This window comes from Aspergillus sydowii (genome assembly GCF_001890705.1).
Source record: "Aspergillus sydowii CBS 593.65 unplaced genomic scaffold ASPSYscaffold_7, whole genome shotgun sequence".
NCBI classification, from domain to species: Eukaryota; Fungi; Ascomycota; class Eurotiomycetes; order Eurotiales; family Aspergillaceae; genus Aspergillus; species Aspergillus sydowii.
Genome location: NW_024467865.1, coordinates 396,385 through 413,919, shown reverse-complemented (window position 1 = coordinate 413,919; position 17,535 = coordinate 396,385). Strand labels below are relative to the sequence as shown.

Below are 17,535 nucleotides of genomic sequence, written 5' to 3'. Positions count from 1 at the left end.
CCTTTGGCTGATGCGTCTTCTGTTTTCCGGTTGTTAGTATGCAGCTTCCTGCCTGGCTTCCTTGATTGAAACATTGACCTCCCCCACAGAGCGAGCCTGTACCCAGTACGCGACCGGAACCCCATCCCTCCTCCGAAAACGCCGCGGAAGAGATTCAAATCATCGGCGCAGTATCTACTTGAAAGACGTACGAAGTATCAATGGCTTCTCCACAAGGGGGCTACCCTCCCCAGGAGGGGTACGACCAACATCCCGCCGGCTTTGGAGCCCCTGTTGAACAGCCCGGGGAAGCTCCCGCTCCCCAAGCGCACGCCGGAGGAAGGAAGAAGAGAGCTTATGCTGGAGAGGCGTTTGAGTTTGGATCTGGTGCCAATGCCGCACTGGGAGGCCAGCCGCCTGCCGGTGCTGCCTATGGGGCATACCCTCAGCCGCAACAACAGCCGGTATACGGTGCCGATCCCACCCAGATGGCTCAAGGATATGCTCCGCCGGTAGCTCCAGGTGTCGCACAGATGACCCAGCAGTTTGGCGCTATGGGTGTTACGGATCCTCATTATATGCCCCCGCAAGCAGCTCCCCAGGCTCCCCAGGCCCCGCGAGCAGTTCCGCTCAATCAACTTTACCCAACAGACTTGCTTACCCAGCCGTTCAATGTTGCAGAGATCGACTACCCTCCACCCCCCATTGTTTTGCCGCCTGGGGTATGTATATGAAAGAGAAGTTCCGGCCTTAAAAAAAAAGATGGTGCTAACCTGTGCCTAGACAAGCGTTTACCCCTCCCCCTATGCCAACTGCCCTCCCAAATATGTGCGCTCGACGCTAAATGCGGTTCCGACAACACACTCGCTTTTGAAGAAGTCGAAGCTGCCTTTTGCTCTCGTGATTCAACCATACGCATCTCTCCATGATGCGGAAGATCAGATTCCCGTCATCCCGGACCAAGTCATCTCCCGCTGCCGACGGTGTCGATCCTATATCAACCCGTTCGTGACATTCCTCGACCATGGACACCGCTGGCGTTGCAACATGTGTAACTTGACAAATGATGTACCGCAGGCCTTTGATTGGGACACCACTCTGCAGAAACCGGCAGACAGGGCGTTGAGACCCGACCTTAACCACTCTGTGGTGGAATTTGTTGCTCCGCAGGAATACATGGTCCGCCCTCCGCAACCGCTTGTTTACCTTTTCTTGATTGATGTGAGTTATGCGTCAGTCACGAACGGCCTTCTTGCCACAAGTGCCCGGTGCATTAGAGAAAGCCTGGACCGGATCCCCAACGCAGACCGACGGACAAGGCTTGGCTTCATTGCCGTTGATTCCAGCCTTCACTACTTCAGCATTCCTCGAGATGGTTCAGAGGTTTCTGACCCACGCATGCTGGTCGTCAGCGACTTGGATGAGCCTTTCCTCCCCATTCCTGGAGACCTTTTAGTGACTTTAAGCGAGTGCCGAGAGAACATTGAGCTTTTCCTCGACAAGTTGCAGGAGATGTTCCAAAACACTCAGAACCATGGTTGCGCGATGGGATCAGCGTTGCGTGCCGGATATAAACTCATTTCACCCGTTGGTGGAAAAATGACTGTTCTTACTTCATCTTTGCCCAACGTTGGTCATGGCGCGTTGAGCATGAGAGAAGACCCCAAGGTTCTAGGAACGAGCAAGGAGAATGCCCTGCTCCAGACAGCGAACAGCTTCTACAAGAGCTTCGCAGTCGAATGTTCCAAGGCACAGGTATCCGTGGACATGTTCTTGTTCTCAGCTCAGTACCAGGATGTGGCTTCGCTCAGTAACCTTCCCAGATACACCGGTGGGCAAACGTATTACTACCGTGGGTGGAATGCTGCCCGTAGCGAGGATGCGATCAAGTTTGCGCGCGAGTTTTCCGACTACTTGTCTTCGGAGATTGGTCTCGAGGCTGTACTTCGTGTCCGTGCTACAACTGGCCTGCGCATGAGCACCTTCTACGGGAACTTCTTCAACCGTAGCTCGGATCTCTGCGCATTCCCAGCATTCCCCCGTGACCAGGCGTACGTCGTTGAAGTCGCGATTGACGAGACCGTCACAAAGCCTGTTGTCTGTATGCAAACCGCCGTACTTCACACAACCTGCAACGGAGAGCGCAGGATTCGAGTTTTGACACTGGCGCTGCCAACCACCCAGAACCTTGCGGATATTTATGCCTCGGCGGATCAGCAAGCCATCACCACGTTTTTCAGCCACAAGGCAGTCGAACGCACACTCGGAAGCGGCCTGGACCCGGCTCGAGAAGCCTTGCAAGCCAAGGTTGTGGAACTGCTCTCAACCTACCGCAAGGAACTGGCAGGTGGAAGCGTCGGCGGTGGAGGGCTGCAATTCCCTGCTAACCTTCGAGGCCTCCCTGTTCTTTTCCTCGCTCTGATTAAGAATGTGAGTCCAACCTATCCCTGAAGTCATAGCCTTCATTTATTAACATTGAATGTTTAGCTTGGGCTACGTAAGTCGGCACAAATACCGACGGATTTGAGATCGGCGGCCCTTTGCATGTTATCGACCCTTCCTCTCCCTCTTCTTATCCAGTACATTTACCCGAAGATGTATTCTCTTCACGACATGCCCGACAATGCCGGTTTGCCAGATGAACAAACTGGCGAAATTATCCTACCCCCCACCGTTAATCTGTCATCCGAGCGGATAGTTCCTTACGGCCTCTATCTCATCGACGACGGACAAACTCAGTTCTTGTGGGTTGGACGCGATGCGGTGCCGCAGCTCCTAGTTGATGTCTTTGGGCTACCTGATAAGACGCAACTCCGGGTTGGCAAGCAGTATCTCCCGGAGCTCGACAACGACTTCAACGGACGTGTTCGTGCAGTGGTCGAAAAGAGCCGGGACCACCGGTCGAAGGGAGTTGGCAGCATTGTGGTGCCACACCTGTACGTGGTCAAGGAGGATGGAGAACCCGGGCTCCGCCTCTGGGCGCAGACGATGTTGGTGGAAGACAGAGCCGACCAGGGTGTCAGCCTGGTGCAATGGATGGGCTCACTGCGGGAAAAGGTTTGAAGCCCTTCTTTCTTTCATTAGTCGTTTGCCTTCTTTCCTTGACCCCGTCGAAGCCTGCAAAGTCATACTTGATAGGTTAGACTGACGAGCTCGAACTGCAACAGGTCGTCCAGTAATGATAGCCTTTACGATTTTTGGCCGATTATATGAGTTATACAACAATAAAGCTGAGGTCGCTGTTCTCATTCGCTTGGGTCACTGGTCCACTTGTATCACTTCCCCGAGCCGTCTCGGGAGTCGGGAGTATAGGGGCTGTAGGATGTAGAGGCGTATTTTGTTTGCTTTTTCTTCATTGATTCTCTCGCTGGATAACCACCAGACAGTCGAGAAGCAGAATGATGACAATTAAAGAGCTCGCCAAATAAGTAGAGAATTGGTCTGGCCTGTGCTGATCATGCATCGTAAAGTTTGGATCACGGCTTAGCCTGTCAGGAGGGCGCGTTGCCCAGGTGCGACAGACAAATCAACGGGGCGAAGAGGGCAGAGGCAGCAAGAGGCTGGGATGCAGAAGGATGTGATTTGATGGTGGTTGGTGATATGTGACGGACTAAACGCTGTGATCAGTTGGAGCGGCAGCAGTAGCGCCGGTTTCAGCACTGCCCCTCTCTTCCTCTCTCTGCCTTTCTCTGTTCTCCCAGAAGAAGAGAGAGCTTGAGGAAGAGAAATTGGATGTTGTCTGATTAATAGTGGGACTCCTGAAACACTGGTCGAGGCAGCAGCGGGAATCTGGTCAATTGATGGTTCCTGACCCAGAGTTGCTCAGTCACCACTTCCTCCTCTCGTGCCCCTCCACCTCCCACCGTGCCTCAACTCCCTCCATCCACTCCCCATCCTGGAACCAAGGTTCGCTCTGATCTTCCCTCTCCATCTTTTGTTAATCTTCAGCATTCACCCCGTATATCATCACCGTCTCCCCGATACGTTTCTGTGAGTTCGGTTGCCAACTTTGCCCTCCCCGTTTCATCTTAGCAGCCCACCCCACTCGACCCTAGCCGATCTACGCTGCTTTATTAACCTCTCCTCCTCTAGTTAGTCCTCATCCGGGTCTCCAATCTCCATCTCGCTGCTGTTCTTTCTTGGTTCTCGCCCCTCCGCCCTGAATCTTGGGAACACCAAGCTCCTTCTGCTCTGCTAGCTCTGTCTTTTGTTCTCGAGTTGCCTTCGTGACGCCGCGCGGAGCCAACACGGACAAAAGCAAAGTAAAAATAGATCGGAGTTGTGAAACATCCACCGCAAAGGCGACAGTTCGTTCTAGCAAACTGGTAAGATTCTCCTTTCTGTCACCTGCGTTTGTTTCCTTCTCTTAACCCTGCACTCTTTTCCTCTGCCGAATTTTCCTTGTACGAACTTGGTGGCTAATTGGCGCCGTCGGCTACCGAATAGGACTCCTGATTTGTACACGACGCCTTTATAACCTCGCCTTTTCAAAACAACCGACCTCAGCCCATCGGAGCGTACTGAATCGATCATCAACAACGACTTCAATATATCTCGAGCGTTCTTCTTTCCCTTCCCGATCCCTGTCGGCCACTGCGATTCGAGCGATAGCAACCGGCACGGGCCATACCCCGCATTCGATTCTTGTCCCGACCACCTCTCTAGTTCAGCGCGCAGGTCGAGAACGGATTGTTGGCGGCTATTTCATATATTTTAAAACCATCAAGTGAACAAGCAATTGTAAGCACTACCCACGGCTTCCTTATTTAAGTGCTATATGAGAGGGACACGCGACCTGCAGTGCTTATGTCCTACATGAGGGACTCGAATTGGCTGCGTGGATGTCATCATCTCCATGCATTTGATTATTGCAGCGTTATTTGTCCTGATGATAAACTCACTGGAACCTGTTTTATTGGCCATCGAGCTCACAAGCTCACTACCTAACGGTGCTGACGCTCGCCCGGTTTAGAACCAATCAATATGGTCCAGCAAATGCCGCCTCAGGGCGCTTCACGGAAGATCTCCTTCAACGTTTCTGACCAGTACGAGATCCAAGATGTCATTGGTGAGGGTGCTTATGGTGTTGTCTGGTAAGAATTATAACGGAACTAGCTCGGTCGGTAAGCTGACTCCCACAGCTCCGCCATACACAAGCCCTCTGGTCAGAAGGTAGCCATCAAGAAGATTACTCCTTTCGATCATTCGATGTTTTGTCTGCGCACTTTACGGGAAATGAAGCTGCTCCGGTACTTCAACCACGAGAACATCATTTCTATTTTGGATATCCAAAGACCGCGAAACTATGAGAGTTTCAATGAGGTTTACCTCATCCAGGTACGACCTCTCCGGATATATCCAGCAGAATCGGATGATTAATTGTTTGTAGGAATTGATGGAAACAGACATGCACCGTGTTATCCGCACGCAGGACCTGTCGGATGATCACTGCCAATACTTTATTTACCAAACCTTGCGTGCGCTCAAGGCTATGCACTCCGCGAACGTCCTTCATCGTGATCTCAAACCGTCCAATCTTCTCCTTAACGCGAATTGTGACCTCAAGGTCTGCGACTTTGGCTTGGCTCGATCTGCTGCGTCCACCGACGACAACTCGGGTTTCATGACGGAATACGTGGCGACGCGCTGGTACCGCGCCCCCGAAATCATGTTGACGTTTAAGGAATACACAAAGGCCATTGATGTATGGAGTGTGGGCTGCATTCTTGCAGAGATGCTGAGTGGAAAGCCCCTGTTCCCTGGAAAGGACTGTACGTGTATCGGTTGATCGCCCCAAGCAAGAGCTAATTTGTGGTAGATCACCACCAACTCACCCTAATTTTGGATGTTCTGGGAACTCCCACCATGGAGGACTACTACGGCATTAAATCCCGACGGGCTCGGGAGTATATCCGTTCTCTCCCATTCAAAAAGAAGATTCCATTTAAGGCCTTGTTCCCGAAGAGCAACGATTTGGCGTTGGACTTGTTAGAGAAACTTTTGGCCTTTAACCCGACGAAGCGAATCTCCGTTGAAGAGGCCCTGCGCCATCCGTATTTGGAGCCATACCACGATCCGGAAGATGAGCCGACGGCGCCTCCGATTCCCGAAGGATTCTTTGATTTCGACAAAAACAAGGATGCTCTCAGTAAGGAGCAGTTGAAGAGTCAGTCTGCAACCGTTATTATCTCTAGTATTATGTACNAATTTTCCACAGTCTTGATTTATGAGGAAATTATGCGGTAAGTTAGGAGAACCCAAATGTCAGCCAGCGTCGGCAGGTTCGAGAGCACACGATAAGCAGTCAAGCACGCTTGCACATATCATATTTGCATAGAAATGTCCAGGAAACTAGTTGTACCTATTTTGCGGATTAATCACTGCATTTTGTTCAAGTTTCTTCAGGATATATTATCTCAATATATGTAACTTCTGTCAATCTTTCTCAGTATCTTGTACCGGCTGATAATTCTGGCCAGTACACAAACCGTGGGTATATGAGACAAATCTTTATAGTATAGAAGGCACCCAAACCAACAATTCAGAAGTCTATCCCAACTTCTTCATAAAATCCTCAATCCCCGCCCCAACCCCCTCGGGCGACGGCTTTTCTGCACAAACATCCGGCCGAAACCCACACTTATTTGTTAAATGATCCCTCGTCGTCGGCCCAATCGTCGCAAGAAATACTCTCCTCCTTCCCCCTTCCCCAGCTCGCTCAAGCTCCTGTTTCAGAACCCTGACCATCGCATCACACCCTGTAGGCGAGAACACAACTACCCAGATCATTCCCCCATCATCGCATCTTCTAGAAGCAACATCTGTATTTGATTCCTGTAGGAGACCACTCAAGACGCGCTCAAAATCCCCACCGAACTCGTCCACAACCGCCGTCTCATAAACAACCACCTCTTCAACACCAATTCGCTTCTCCGCGGGTGTGTGCTCACCCATCAGCGTCTTGGGAATAATGTCTCGTCGTGTTTCGCCGACCAGGAAGAGGAGTGGAGGCTTTGTAGTTGTGTCTGGTTTTGACGATGACGATGTAGGGAAGAGACTATTGTAATGCTCTAGTATCTCGCCGGATAGAACCTCGCCTGTTCCCGAGGCCTCGCCGTGGATTGTTGCGTGCGGTAGGTACGTATCTCGGAGGGATGCCAGAGAGCGTGCTGTTGCGGGCCCGACGGTGTAGAGAGGGAGGTTCTTTGAGGATGTGTCTAGTATGGACCCTGCATGGAAAAAAAAAGATTTGTTAGCACATTGGTCCTCGGTTGCAAGACGGATTGAGTATGTAGGTAGGTAGTGGTAGTACTCACGATCGATTTTACTCAATAAATTCGCGAACGCCTCCACAGCTCGCTGGGAGGTAAATATCATCCCGCCATATCGGCGACTATGGCCCGGATACAGACCACCGCTTTCGAGAAGGTCTCTAATTTTCTTTAGGTTCTGGTCGTGGAAGGCGTGTGAGAGGACGGGGATGAAGGTTGGTTTGATGTTGCGCGCGGAGAAGAATTCGTCGTAGCCGTCGTGCGGGGAGGATTTGGTTTTTAGCAGGAGAATGTGGTTTTGCTTGGTTGGGGGCATTTTTCCTTGTGTTTGGCAACAGGATGTCTATAGGTTTAGTAGACTATAGATTGAGTCTTCTTGGATTGAGGTTGTCGGTTGGGCCTTGGAGCTGGCTGTCTCTTGTTTCTTGGTGGTGGGCTGAATGATTGCGGAGTGGAGCGGGGAATGATTCTCCGGATGTGCAGACTGGCATCACAGTGCATATATAGATCAGTCCTCAGATTCAACGAATTACAACGAAGTTGATGTCCGCAATGGGCAAAGAAAGTTACTTGAGTTAATCCTACAGTGTTCTAGTTATCAATGGTCCGGAGGTAAGGATATGCCACAAGCCTTGGAAAACATGTTCGCCAAAGTGACTCAAGGCAATCCGATATATTCCGTGATTGAGACCCTTAAGTAATTGATATTGATTCAGAACAAGGAAGCAGCGGAATGAATACATTGAACTACGGATACATTTTGAACAAACGGAATCAATGGGTCTAGTATGGTTATGTACACTAAGAAAACAGCACTACTGGTCGTCGAGAACGTGCACGTACTTCTTCTCTTCCGCCCGCTCCCGCTCGGTAGCCGGAGGCAAGTCGTAGTACGATGCGCTTCGGTATCCTTTCTAGATGGTTGTTAGCTTGACCAGACCAGAAATCAAGACAAGAGTCTTACCAGGTAGTGGAAAGTGAGTTCGGACAGCTCAGCGGGCTCGATGTCGAGGTCCTTGAACGTCTTGGCGGTCGGGTCGATGTGCTGGTCGATAAACTCCCGCTCAACTTCGTCGGCGCTCATGGTGGGCCACCAGAGGTACTTGTTCAGGAGATGAGCAGCCGGCTTCAGGATTCTCTTGGGAACATTGATGTGGCGGCGACGCTTGACGATTTCGCGGTCGACGAGCGGGGTGATTTCAGCGGGCGAGTATTCCTTCGGGCCGTACAGCTCAAAGGTCGAAGCGGCGGTGGTATCGTCGTGTAGCATGCGTTCAAGGGCGGTACCGACATCGATCGCCTGAAAAAAAAAAAAAATCAGCCTTCTGTTTTATATATATGGTGTATAAGACGGCTTACGTGAACGGGCCAGAAGCGCTGCTGGAGGTGGTTCGCAGTGAACAGGTTAGTCGCACTGGCAAGTTTGTGAAGAAGTCGATCCTCGAATCCGAACATGGGGGCGGGCCGGACAAGAGTGGTCTCTGGGTAGATAGAGCGTGCTACTTCCTCACCCCATCCCTGTAATAATCAGCCATAGGTCCAACAAATGTCTGACGGGAACTAACCTTCGTGGCGAAGTACTCGGAGGGAGAGCTCTTATCGGCGTTGTACGAGGAGACGTGAATGAATCGGTCAATATCGTACTTGGCGACAGCCTCGGCGATGCGCTCGGTACCGTCGACGTGCACGTCGGTGTATGAGAAGTTCCTGAACGGCAATCAGCAGACCGCTAAACCATGGTGTATTCCGCAACTAACTTGGTAGGATATTCACGACCAACAAGGTTGTAGACGACGTCAGAGTGGCGGACACTTTCCTCGATCGACTGGGTGTTGCGAAGGTCGTATTCCTAACATTGGAGTTAACTCGTGCCTCGCCGAATTGCAAGTTTGGTATATCGTACAATGAAAACGACTCTTCCTAGATCACCGGTAACCTTGAGATGACGCTTCGCCATCTCCTCGCGGTAGGGAACGACAACAGTGCATCCCTGCGTAGCTGAAAAGATGTTAATTCAAGGAAACCCCTCATATCGATCGCCGAACATACCGAGCTTGTGGACAATGTAACGACCCAAGAAACCGGTGGCACCAAAGACGGTCGCGGTGTGTCCTAATCACAATTTGCGTTAATCCTAGAAGTTCGTGCGCGATGGGTCGGGAACCCATAAAGGCTTGGTAAAGTACCTCCGAGGGATGACCTATAAGAAAGCTCGTCAGCGCTATACACCATATCGCGGAACAATTGGGCACGTACCTTCCACCCTGGACCTTCAGGAGAGGCTTTCCAGTCCTGGTAATAGAGACATCTTGAAGAAACCGGCGTTGAGCCTGGAATTGGACTCGGGTGGGGACGAACGTCCTGGACCCTAGCACGGGATTGATGGCCCTGCACTTCTGCATGGTCACTATTTCAGTCGTTAGTCAAGTCGGACCGCGGAATTGAATGCATCTGGGATACGTACAACACCAAGTAAGAGCTGGGAGAAAGGGGGCGCGAAGCTCGGCAAGCGGTCGTTGATGAGGTCGAAACTCGTTCACCTCCGAGAGCAATCTGTCGGCACGGGACCACGGCGCTAGTCCTAATTCGTCAAACAAGCCATTAAAGATCGATTCATTACGCACAACCAACTTATTTGAGACATCTTTTACATCGTCAGAGACTGTATTATATCACTGCATTTTGTGAACCGAGAGTTCTGCTCTGGAACAGGCTACAACTGCGTGAAGCCTCCCTGTGTATGACTATTCCTGATCTCTGATTGGTTCTTCGAAGGTTGCCTGAGGCCAACAGGATTCCGATGTATACCAAGACCAGGATACTTGATGAAAAGTCGACCGCAGGAAAAGGACTGGAAAGCATGAAGAACATACAAATTCGAATCTATGCCTTTGTTTAGAACGAATTGTGGACTATGTGGTTTTGGGGTGATTGCCAAGTTGCAGATATGCAATCTCATCAATGCCCTGTTTGGCATGCTTACCAGGTTGGACTGTCTGCTATCCTTCCAGTAGAAACGTAATAAGGCTAGATGACCACTACTAAACATCTCAGTATGCGAACAACTCAGCCTACTGTCCTTATTCTTCATCATGAGGGTTGTAGTCATGTCACGTGATTACATTCGGTGGCCTTGCTCTAAGCAACACAATGCATTGGGTACCTTGAAGATGCCAGTAGATAACTACTTGACAAGGAGCTGAACTATGATTTGTGGAATGATGTATCTCGGGCGTGTGGCGCCAGGCGCAGTTGGACTCCAGAGTTTCAGGCCTGTAGAAGTCTCCGATAACTCTCCGGATAGACAGGCGTGGGCCTGGGAATCGAGAAGCATAAATACTGAGCATTTGCCTCCTTTTCCTTGTACTTGTCTAGTATCCTTACACCCATGATCAAGTCTGGTGAGCACCTGACCCATTGATATTGTTTATTTCGCACACGGTACCTTTTGATATTGCATAGCAACATGACTACCGACTTCGCCGAGAAGAACCGTCAGGTTTTTGAGTAAGTTGCCTGAAGTCGGGTAAACTAAGAAAAGACGGCTTATTTTATTACAGAAAGCAATCTCGCACCTACAGGTCCGAGTTCGGCAAAGTAGTGGAAACGTTGATCAACGTCGTCAAGAACAAGCGTACCTGGGCTAGTGACACATGGACCGACACCAAGGCCGGGAAGGGAAAAGAGATCAAGGTGCTCGAGTATGCTTGCGGCCCTGGTCATGTATCTTTGGTAAGTTCCCGATTCTTGATCTAGATGTTAGAGGAAACTAATTGGCTTAGGCGTTGGCACCTTATGCCACTCGTGTTATCGGCATGGATATCTCGGACGGCATGATCGAGGAGTTCAACAAAAATATCCGCGAAGAAGGCCGTTCGGATAATGTTGTGGCAATCAAGGCTAATATCCTTTCCGACTCGCCGCCGGCTGAAGTCTCAGGCCCCGAATACTTCGATTTTGACGTCTTGGTTGTCAGTATGGCTACTCATCACTTTGAACGCCCCGGACAGGCCTTGAACCGCCTTAGTGAGAGACTGAAGGACGGAGGAATAATGATGATTGTGGATTTAGTCCCAGAAGAATTTCACGACCACGGAATGCATCAAATGGGAGACGTTGTCCACACAATTTCGAAACACGGCTTCAGCCCTGAGGAGATGCGGACAATGTACGAAGATGCTGGTGTCAAGACTGGGTTCAAGTACCAAGTTATCGATGAGCCGTTGGTGTTTACCAAGAACGGAAACACATTCGAGAAGACCATTTTCATCGCCCGGGGGCAGAAATGAGGCTCTTCCGGAACGGACCAGGCTGTAGCTGTTGCTGTCATAATCCTAGTTTGCACTTTCAGATGGATTGAGATAATTGACAGGATACACGAATGAAACAACCTCTTTGCCATATTTAAGTGTCAAGCGTTAAGCTCTGTAATGGAGTGTTGTAGTTATGGAGAGGTTGTAGATCGAAGAGGAAGACGGGGGAATGTGGCTGAATGTGGCTAGTGCGGGCGAGCCACCGCTTGAGGCTTGAGTGGTGAGCTTCCATCAGCGGCCGGCCAACGATCCATCCACATCCAACCTGCTTCTCCTCAAACAGCTCCCTCCACTCCTTTATCCGCTCTATCTTCTCCTAATACCCTCATATCATAACTCTCGCGGTCGGCTCTTCCGCGTCCTTTCGACATGGAGAACCAGAAGATCTCCGATTTCCTCGCCGACCAGCTGCAGCAAGCTCCCGAACAGTGTCAGGCGTCGTTCTTGAGCTTCGAAGACTTCTGGGAGCGAAAGCTATGGCACCAGCTTACCAATGCCTTGGTTGATTTTTTCCGTCTACCAGAGAGCGCTCCCCAGCGGTTACCGATATTCAAGACCTTTGTTTTGAGCTTCGCGGACCGGATCAACCAGCTCAACTTTGTCTCGTTGGGGTTGATGGCGTCAACAGAGTGCGCAGGTGAGACCACTTTCCCATAGTTGGGGGCATAAAGAGCTTCGCTAATTATTTTGTTGCTATAGATGACCAAGAACGACTATCCTTCCTCACATCACTCGCCGATAAGGTGAACAAAGTAGATTCACAAGACGCTTATATCTACGCCCTTGCGGAGGTCGCCAACGTCAAACAACGGCTTCAGAATCTGGACGGAGCGCAGAAGGATCTAGAGACATGCCAGAGAGTCCTAGACTCGTTTGATTCGGTCGAGACCGTCGTACATGCGTCATTCTACAAGGTCAACGCCGACTACTATCACGTACGCACCACTTTTGCCCATCACTTTTTTAACTTGCACTGGAACTAAGAACCCAACAGGCCAAACAAGAATTCGCCTCCTTCTACAAAAACGCCCTTCTTTACCTCGCCTGCATCAACCTAGAGGACATCCCCGAATCCGAGCGAGTTTCCCGCGCCTACAACCTGAGTGTTGCCGCTCTCATCTCAGACTCCATCTACAACTTTGGAGAACTCCTCCTTCACCCAATCCTGGATTCCCTGGCAGATACACCGCACACCTGGCTGCGAGACCTTCTCTTCGCCTTTAACCGTGGTGACCTAACCGCCTATGACGTCCTCGCGGGCAACGTCTCCAAGAACCAGCTCCTCCACGGCCACCGCTTTTTCTTGTACCAGAAGATATCGCTTTCGGCACTGACGGAAATGGTGTTCCGCCGCCCGCCGCACGACCGCAACTTGACCTTTGCGTCCATCTCCGCAGAGACCAAGGTTAAGCCCGAGGAGATCGAACACTTGGTTATGAAGGCGCTGTCGCTGGGACTGCTGAAGGGCGCCATTGACCAGGTCGGCCAGGTTGCTCAGATCAACTGGGTGCAGCCCAAGGTGCTGGATATGAAACAGATCGATGGTATGCGGAATAGATTGAAGGACTGGGATGCTGGTGTTAATCAGCTGGGTCACTGGATCGAGGGTGTAGGCAAGGATGTGTGGGCTGCATAGGGAGTTATCTTCTGATCTTCGATTACGGTGATTTAATCTATAAAAGAGGAGCTTCCTGCATGTAGCTATGACGACTTGTACTAGACTTATATCACAACCGAAATCGAAACGTATGAAAGATGATGACATCCAATATGAGGTTGAATTTACTATATACTATGACGTGTCATGTGTGCCACCCAATGTTCAACGTGCACATTAAAACCAGTACGTAGTGTCCTAAATCGACGCTCTAACTAGATTTTGCCGATATTCAACGGACGTAAAAAAGAAAAGAAATAATGCGTAGTGTGTTGAGAGGAGTGACTAAAACAACGAACTCCCCACAACCGCGCCCCCAACAACCCAAGCCGGCCACCAAACACACCAAACAACAACCTGCGTCCACATGCCCCAGACATCCCAACCGAACGCCGCCTCGGTAAGTACAGTCTCAACGTCGGCCCGGAAATACGCACACCCGGCCAGCAGAACGATAGGCGGGGAGAGGATATTCAGGAACACCAGGGTGAGGCTGGAGAGGGCATAGCGCACCGGCTTGGACTCGGTGCTGAAGCGGTGCACGAAGGATAGAGGGGCGCAGAGGAGGCCGATCATGAAGGAGAGACTGAAGTTGAGGGTTGCGAGGGTTGAGAGAAAGAGGCCGAGGAGGAGGAGGGAGAGGGATTTTATGAGGTGAGTTTGCTGTGCTGTTGTGGTGTTTCGGGAGAGAAGAGGGGCGAGGGTTAGTGGGAGAACGGCGTTTGTGGCTATTGAAGTGTAGGTTGCGAGGGGGTAGGTCTATATGGGATTAGTATATGTGTTGGTGTATTCCGAGTGATTTTTTTTTTTTTAAGGAGTGAACTGACCTCGTGAGAGAGATTGTTGAAGATGTAAAGCGGGACAAGACCTAGTAGGTGTAGACCGACGACAAGAGTGAGTGGCAGCGCAAGCTGACGTTCCGTAGCTGTACTGGTAGAATCCTGTGCGTTCGAGACTTGGTTCTCAGGAACGAGCGGTGCTGTTTCCTTTTCACTTGCTTTCTCATTGCGAGGCTCAGCGGCGGGTTTTGACGAGCCCGGGTCTTTGTAATAGCCAGTTCGTATCCACAAGGCAATGGCCATGATGGTGAAGTTGCCCGCAATGAGCATCGCACTGGGGAGGTAAGTACCGATGCTGACGAAGCGGTGGGTCTGCATGAGAAGGTAGAAGAAGAAACTCTGGTGCAGGTGTTCCAGGAGATTGTTGAGACTGCGGCATAGACCCTCCACGGTGCGGCCCAGCGCCATCTCATCTTGCCAGCCGTTGCCCTTGGTCTGAAGCGTGATAGCGTCGATATGGTATGGCATGAAGCTGCTATGGGCCCCAGCAGCGTATCCGAGACCTTGCTTAACCATACCCCTCAGCATGGTCTGAAGCCGCTTCTCGTATTTGCCATTGTGCTCCCACATCTCTTGCAGCCGGGCTCCGATCCCCATTTGCCCACCGGCGATCGAGACAGCAGTGTTGAAGAGATCCAAGTTCGGTAGTTGACCGTTGACTCCGTCGTACACAATATGTAGGTTCTCGAAGCGGTGGTCGAACGGATACTCGACCACCAGGCCTCCCTGCAAAGCACCACTCTTCAGAGGCAGAGGCTGAACAGTAGCCGGCTGCATATCATGGTATGCGTCCACCCACGCCTGAGTGCCTGACTTACTATCAGGCGGAAACACGAAAATGATATCCTTCGACCATAGAGACCAGCCTATACAGCACATTCGTTAGCCGGTTGTTCTATCCTGGTAGGTTAGGATCGGAGTAAACTTACGCTTGAAATACCTCGCAAGAGTCAGCGCAAGCGTAACCCCATTGAGATTCAACTCGCCATCCACCGTCTTCCAAGCCGCAACGAGAACAATTGCCTCAGTCGCGTCTCCGCGCGGCGCTTGAATGATAGCATAGATATTTTCCCCCTGGTGCGTGATTCCTGAAGATGTATACTCGTAGCCCTGCGTTGCGACCTTCAGCCCGCTGGCTTTCAGTATCGACTGTATCTTCTCCGAGATCCTAGACAATATACCCAGAGTCAGCAAAAATACCGCTTCCTTGTAGCTTCCGCGAACGGATAGGGGGGACCTTTCCAAACATACACCGGGGTTCGTTCCTCGCTTTTCTGCTGCTGCTCCTGCTCCTGTCCCTGCACCTCATCACCACCGTTATTACCAACATCCCTCCCTAATAACCCCTCAAGTTCCTTCTTATACCCGCGGAAAATGTGCTGCTCGCTGCCTGAAAAATACGCATGAACTTGGCCCGGCAGGAGCGCGTTCTCGGAGATATAGGTCCTACGGGAGTAGTCGTTGAGGGGCAGAAGGAAAAGCCAGATCACGCCGGCGACAATGCACAGGAAGGAGAGGATGTACGGGAGCCGGACGAAGAGAAAGGTGGGGTTATTCCGCAGATTGCGGATTGAGGCTGTTTGTTTCGTTGTTAGTGGTGCGATTCGATTCGAGCTCAGGTGGCCTTTGGGGAATCCGGGGTGAAGCAATTGCGGGACGGGGTGGAGGGACTGTCGCGTCGGGCTTGTTATGAAGGCAAAGGCGTAGAATAAGAAGACTTACATTTCAAAGCCATGGATTCTGAGGCCTTCACGGACTCTGGTCCATGGGAGGGGGAGAGGGTGAGGGTGGTCGAGCTGATCGGCTCTCCACATGGAAATTTACGTCGGCCGCTAGAGACCAGCTGCACATCTTGACACTATATAACAAAATCATCACCGTCACCATCGCCATAATTCATTAATCTATGAAATTAAGTACCCTGAAGCTTCTATGGCTAATTACAATGCGATATTCATAGTTAGATGTGCACAAGAAGTGAGAATGTTTTGTCTGTGCAGCGCAGTCTTATGCTGTCCCCAGACGCTGCGACGACCCCACGAACGACATTGGCGTTCCTCGTTCATCTGCAGGCGCGGCGCTGGTTGGAAGGACTCCAAAGCGACCGTACGTCTTTTGGTCGACGGATACGTAGTGTGGAAGTCGTCCCAGGAGGTTCAATTTTCCTTCGATCCATCTCAAGATCTTCTCAGGGGGAACAAGCACTTTCAGATAGCCGAGGCCGACTAGAGATTATATGTATTAGTTTTAGAATAGAATACCCAGACCAGATATACTTACGCAGATACCCAATGGCGATAGCGCATAGGTGGCCGAGGAAACTAGTGTCGGAAACTAGCATTGAGACAACCACGCATACCACCAGCGGGGAAGTCCACGTGGGGATTTTGAAATTGCCAATACTAAGGACCAGTTAATGCAATGCCAAAGTCTTTTTTCCATTGAGACATACCTGAAGTAGGGGTTGGACTTGAACGTCCTAATAGCCTCGGAAGCGAAAAGAAGAAACACCCAGACACTAAACAAACGTTAGTGGCTGACCGAGGCATGAGCTGACATGACACTCACCTTGAACCAACAATGGCATTATTACTATGCAGAATGAACTTTTCGATCAAGATATAGATACCCGCGGGGAACGTGGAGAGAGCTAGAAAAAAGCACATCAGTAAAAGAATCAGCCAACAGAGCCCGTCAGGTCCCACTCACGTCCCATGAACAAGGCAACAGCAGTCAAAGTCCCGTGCTCAGCTTCAAAGCGCTCAAGCAAAGGTGTCAAAGCTAGCAGGTTGAGCAAGGCATGGAAGAAACCCGTGTGGATGAACGGGTAAGTGTTGGTTCGGTACACTGCGGATTGTCAGTATTCCCCATTTCTCAATCCAGGATAACTGGCCAACATACTGGTACGGAAATTCATCTCATCCGGGATAACAGCACCCCATTGTACGACACTCCAAACGGTCTGCAGCTCAAGCAACCAAAACACGATCATAGCCAAGATAACGAGCCGTGTGAAGAGTGGCAGGCGGAGGAGGTATGATCGGACCCTAGAAGGGTTGAACGGTAACGGAGGTAAAGCTGCTGGAGACGCCATGATGTTGCGAATGCACTTCGAGGAACGGGAGGTCTATGCGAAGGGCGGATCGGAGTTGGAAGAGATGTGGACTTGGGGCCAAGACACGCGATATGGCAGGGAGGCGTAAACAAGCGAATACACTGCGGCGCAATGTATAATATAACAACCACGAGTTGTATAACGGTTCTAAATGATGTAGAGCGACAGGAAAGGCCAACAAACCAACCGCTGGTAAGACCCAGGCAAGCGATCTCGAGACAGACGCGGAAGAATGCGAAACAAGGCGCAGTAGAATTGGCAATCGGAGCCCTCAATCCGGAAGGAAGAAGCACCGTCACAGAGGAATAAGCAAATTCAGAGCGGGAATGATCAAAGAGGCAGAAGCACGAGGGAGTGCGCT

At 50.9% G+C, this 17,535-nt stretch overlaps 8 protein-coding genes across 8 annotated transcripts; 5 read left to right on the top strand and 3 right to left on the bottom strand.

The window, feature by feature from the left end:
* Positions 1 to 200: 200 nt before the first annotated feature.
* On the top strand, positions 201 to 3,042 carry ASPSYDRAFT_90738 (COPII subunit SEC24; the record flags this gene model as incomplete). Its single annotated transcript, XM_040852380.1, has 3 exons — positions 201 to 701; positions 763 to 2,409; positions 2,467 to 3,042. The coding sequence occupies 3 exons, from the start codon at positions 201 to 203 to the stop codon at positions 3,040 to 3,042; spliced, it is 2,724 nt and encodes a 907-aa protein (XP_040701254.1).
* A 1,695-nt stretch (positions 3,043 to 4,737) lies between these two features.
* Positions 4,738 to 6,345, top strand: ASPSYDRAFT_1053514 (mitogen-activated protein kinase). Its single transcript, XM_040839839.1, has 5 exons — positions 4,738 to 5,072; positions 5,121 to 5,316; positions 5,369 to 5,750; positions 5,798 to 6,145; positions 6,197 to 6,345. The coding sequence occupies exons 1-5, from the start codon at positions 4,963 to 4,965 to the stop codon at positions 6,223 to 6,225; spliced, it is 1,065 nt and encodes a 354-aa protein (XP_040701253.1). The 5' UTR covers positions 4,738 to 4,962; the 3' UTR covers positions 6,226 to 6,345.
* ASPSYDRAFT_79618 (uncharacterized protein) lies at positions 6,097 to 9,816 on the bottom strand. Its single transcript, XM_040851010.1, has 12 exons — positions 9,715 to 9,816; positions 9,507 to 9,657; positions 9,437 to 9,450; positions 9,300 to 9,362; positions 9,154 to 9,248; positions 9,008 to 9,099; positions 8,816 to 8,957; positions 8,610 to 8,768; positions 8,215 to 8,550; positions 8,094 to 8,160; positions 7,296 to 7,571; positions 6,097 to 7,208 (listed from the first exon to the last, which is right to left on the bottom strand). Exons 2-12 carry the CDS (start codon positions 9,650 to 9,652, stop codon positions 6,529 to 6,531), a joined length of 2,070 nt encoding a protein of 689 aa, XP_040701252.1. The 5' UTR covers positions 9,653 to 9,657; positions 9,715 to 9,816; the 3' UTR covers positions 6,097 to 6,528.
* Positions 9,711 to 10,438, bottom strand: ASPSYDRAFT_1053420 (uncharacterized protein). The gene is made up of 3 exons (XM_040839837.1): positions 10,234 to 10,438; positions 9,875 to 10,133; positions 9,711 to 9,825 (listed from the first exon to the last, which is right to left on the bottom strand). Exons 1-2 carry the CDS (start codon positions 10,357 to 10,359, stop codon positions 9,918 to 9,920), a joined length of 342 nt encoding a protein of 113 aa, XP_040701251.1. The 5' UTR covers positions 10,360 to 10,438; the 3' UTR covers positions 9,711 to 9,825; positions 9,875 to 9,917.
* A 205-nt stretch (positions 10,439 to 10,643) lies between these two features.
* On the top strand, positions 10,644 to 11,076 carry ASPSYDRAFT_46589 (uncharacterized protein; the record flags this gene model as incomplete). Its single annotated transcript, XM_040847269.1, has 2 exons — positions 10,644 to 10,757; positions 10,811 to 11,076. Coding segments are annotated over exons 1-2 (232 nt in total), but the record flags the coding sequence as incomplete, so codon positions are not given.
* On the top strand, positions 10,734 to 11,653 carry ASPSYDRAFT_46588 (class I SAM-dependent methyltransferase). The gene is made up of 2 exons (XM_040847268.1): positions 10,734 to 10,982; positions 11,033 to 11,653. The coding sequence occupies exon 2, from the start codon at positions 11,066 to 11,068 to the stop codon at positions 11,537 to 11,539; it is 474 nt and encodes a 157-aa protein (XP_040701249.1). The 5' UTR covers positions 10,734 to 10,982; positions 11,033 to 11,065; the 3' UTR covers positions 11,540 to 11,653.
* A 279-nt stretch (positions 11,654 to 11,932) lies between these two features.
* On the top strand, positions 11,933 to 13,199 carry ASPSYDRAFT_32599 (proteasome regulatory particle lid subunit RPN9; the record flags this gene model as incomplete). Its single annotated transcript, XM_040844989.1, has 3 exons — positions 11,933 to 12,200; positions 12,263 to 12,498; positions 12,558 to 13,199. 3 exons carry the CDS (start codon positions 11,933 to 11,935, stop codon positions 13,197 to 13,199), a joined length of 1,146 nt encoding a protein of 381 aa, XP_040701248.1.
* Positions 13,200 to 13,505: 306 nt separating this feature from the next.
* ASPSYDRAFT_153786 (GPI-anchor transamidase subunit GAA1) lies at positions 13,506 to 17,153 on the bottom strand (the record flags this gene model as incomplete). The annotated part of the gene is made up of 10 exons (XM_040842319.1): positions 13,506 to 13,979; positions 14,048 to 14,925; positions 14,989 to 15,227; positions 15,311 to 15,673; positions 16,092 to 16,284; positions 16,340 to 16,461; positions 16,512 to 16,577; positions 16,628 to 16,709; positions 16,769 to 16,906; positions 16,961 to 17,153. 10 exons carry the CDS (start codon positions 17,151 to 17,153, stop codon positions 13,506 to 13,508), a joined length of 2,748 nt encoding a protein of 915 aa, XP_040701247.1.
* Between the last annotated feature and the right edge of the window lie 382 nt (positions 17,154 to 17,535).

Bases quoted from the DNA above. Each gene is read 5' to 3' on its own strand.
- ASPSYDRAFT_1053514 (XM_040839839.1), top strand. From the start codon at position 4,963: ATGGTCCAGCAAATGCCGCCTCAGGGCGCTTCACGGAAGATCTCCTTC. The intron at 5,073-5,120 runs GTAAGAATTATA...TGACTCCCACAG, and splicing joins GGTGCTTATGGTGTTGTCTG to CTCCGCCATACACAAGCCCT. The intron at 5,751-5,797 runs GTACGTGTATCG...AATTTGTGGTAG, and splicing joins CCTGTTCCCTGGAAAGGACT to ATCACCACCAACTCACCCTA.
- ASPSYDRAFT_79618 (XM_040851010.1), bottom strand. From the start codon at position 9,652: ATGCAGAAGTGCAGGGCCATCAATCCCGTGCTAGGGTCCAGGACGTTC. The intron at 9,249-9,299 runs GTATGTTCGGCG...ACATCTTTTCAG, and splicing joins TTACATTGTCCACAAGCTCG to CTACGCAGGGATGCACTGTT. The intron at 9,100-9,153 runs GTACGATATACC...CTCCAATGTTAG, and splicing joins TAGGAAGAGTCGTTTTCATT to GAATACGACCTTCGCAACAC.
- ASPSYDRAFT_1053420 (XM_040839837.1), bottom strand. From the start codon at position 10,359: ATGACTACAACCCTCATGATGAAGAATAAGGACAGTAGGCTGAGTTGT. The intron at 10,134-10,233 runs GTAAGCATGCCA...ACAAAGGCATAG, and splicing joins ATAGCAGACAGTCCAACCTG to ATTCGAATTTGTATGTTCTT.
- ASPSYDRAFT_46588 (XM_040847268.1), top strand. From the start codon at position 11,066: ATGGATATCTCGGACGGCATGATCGAGGAGTTCAACAAAAATATCCGC.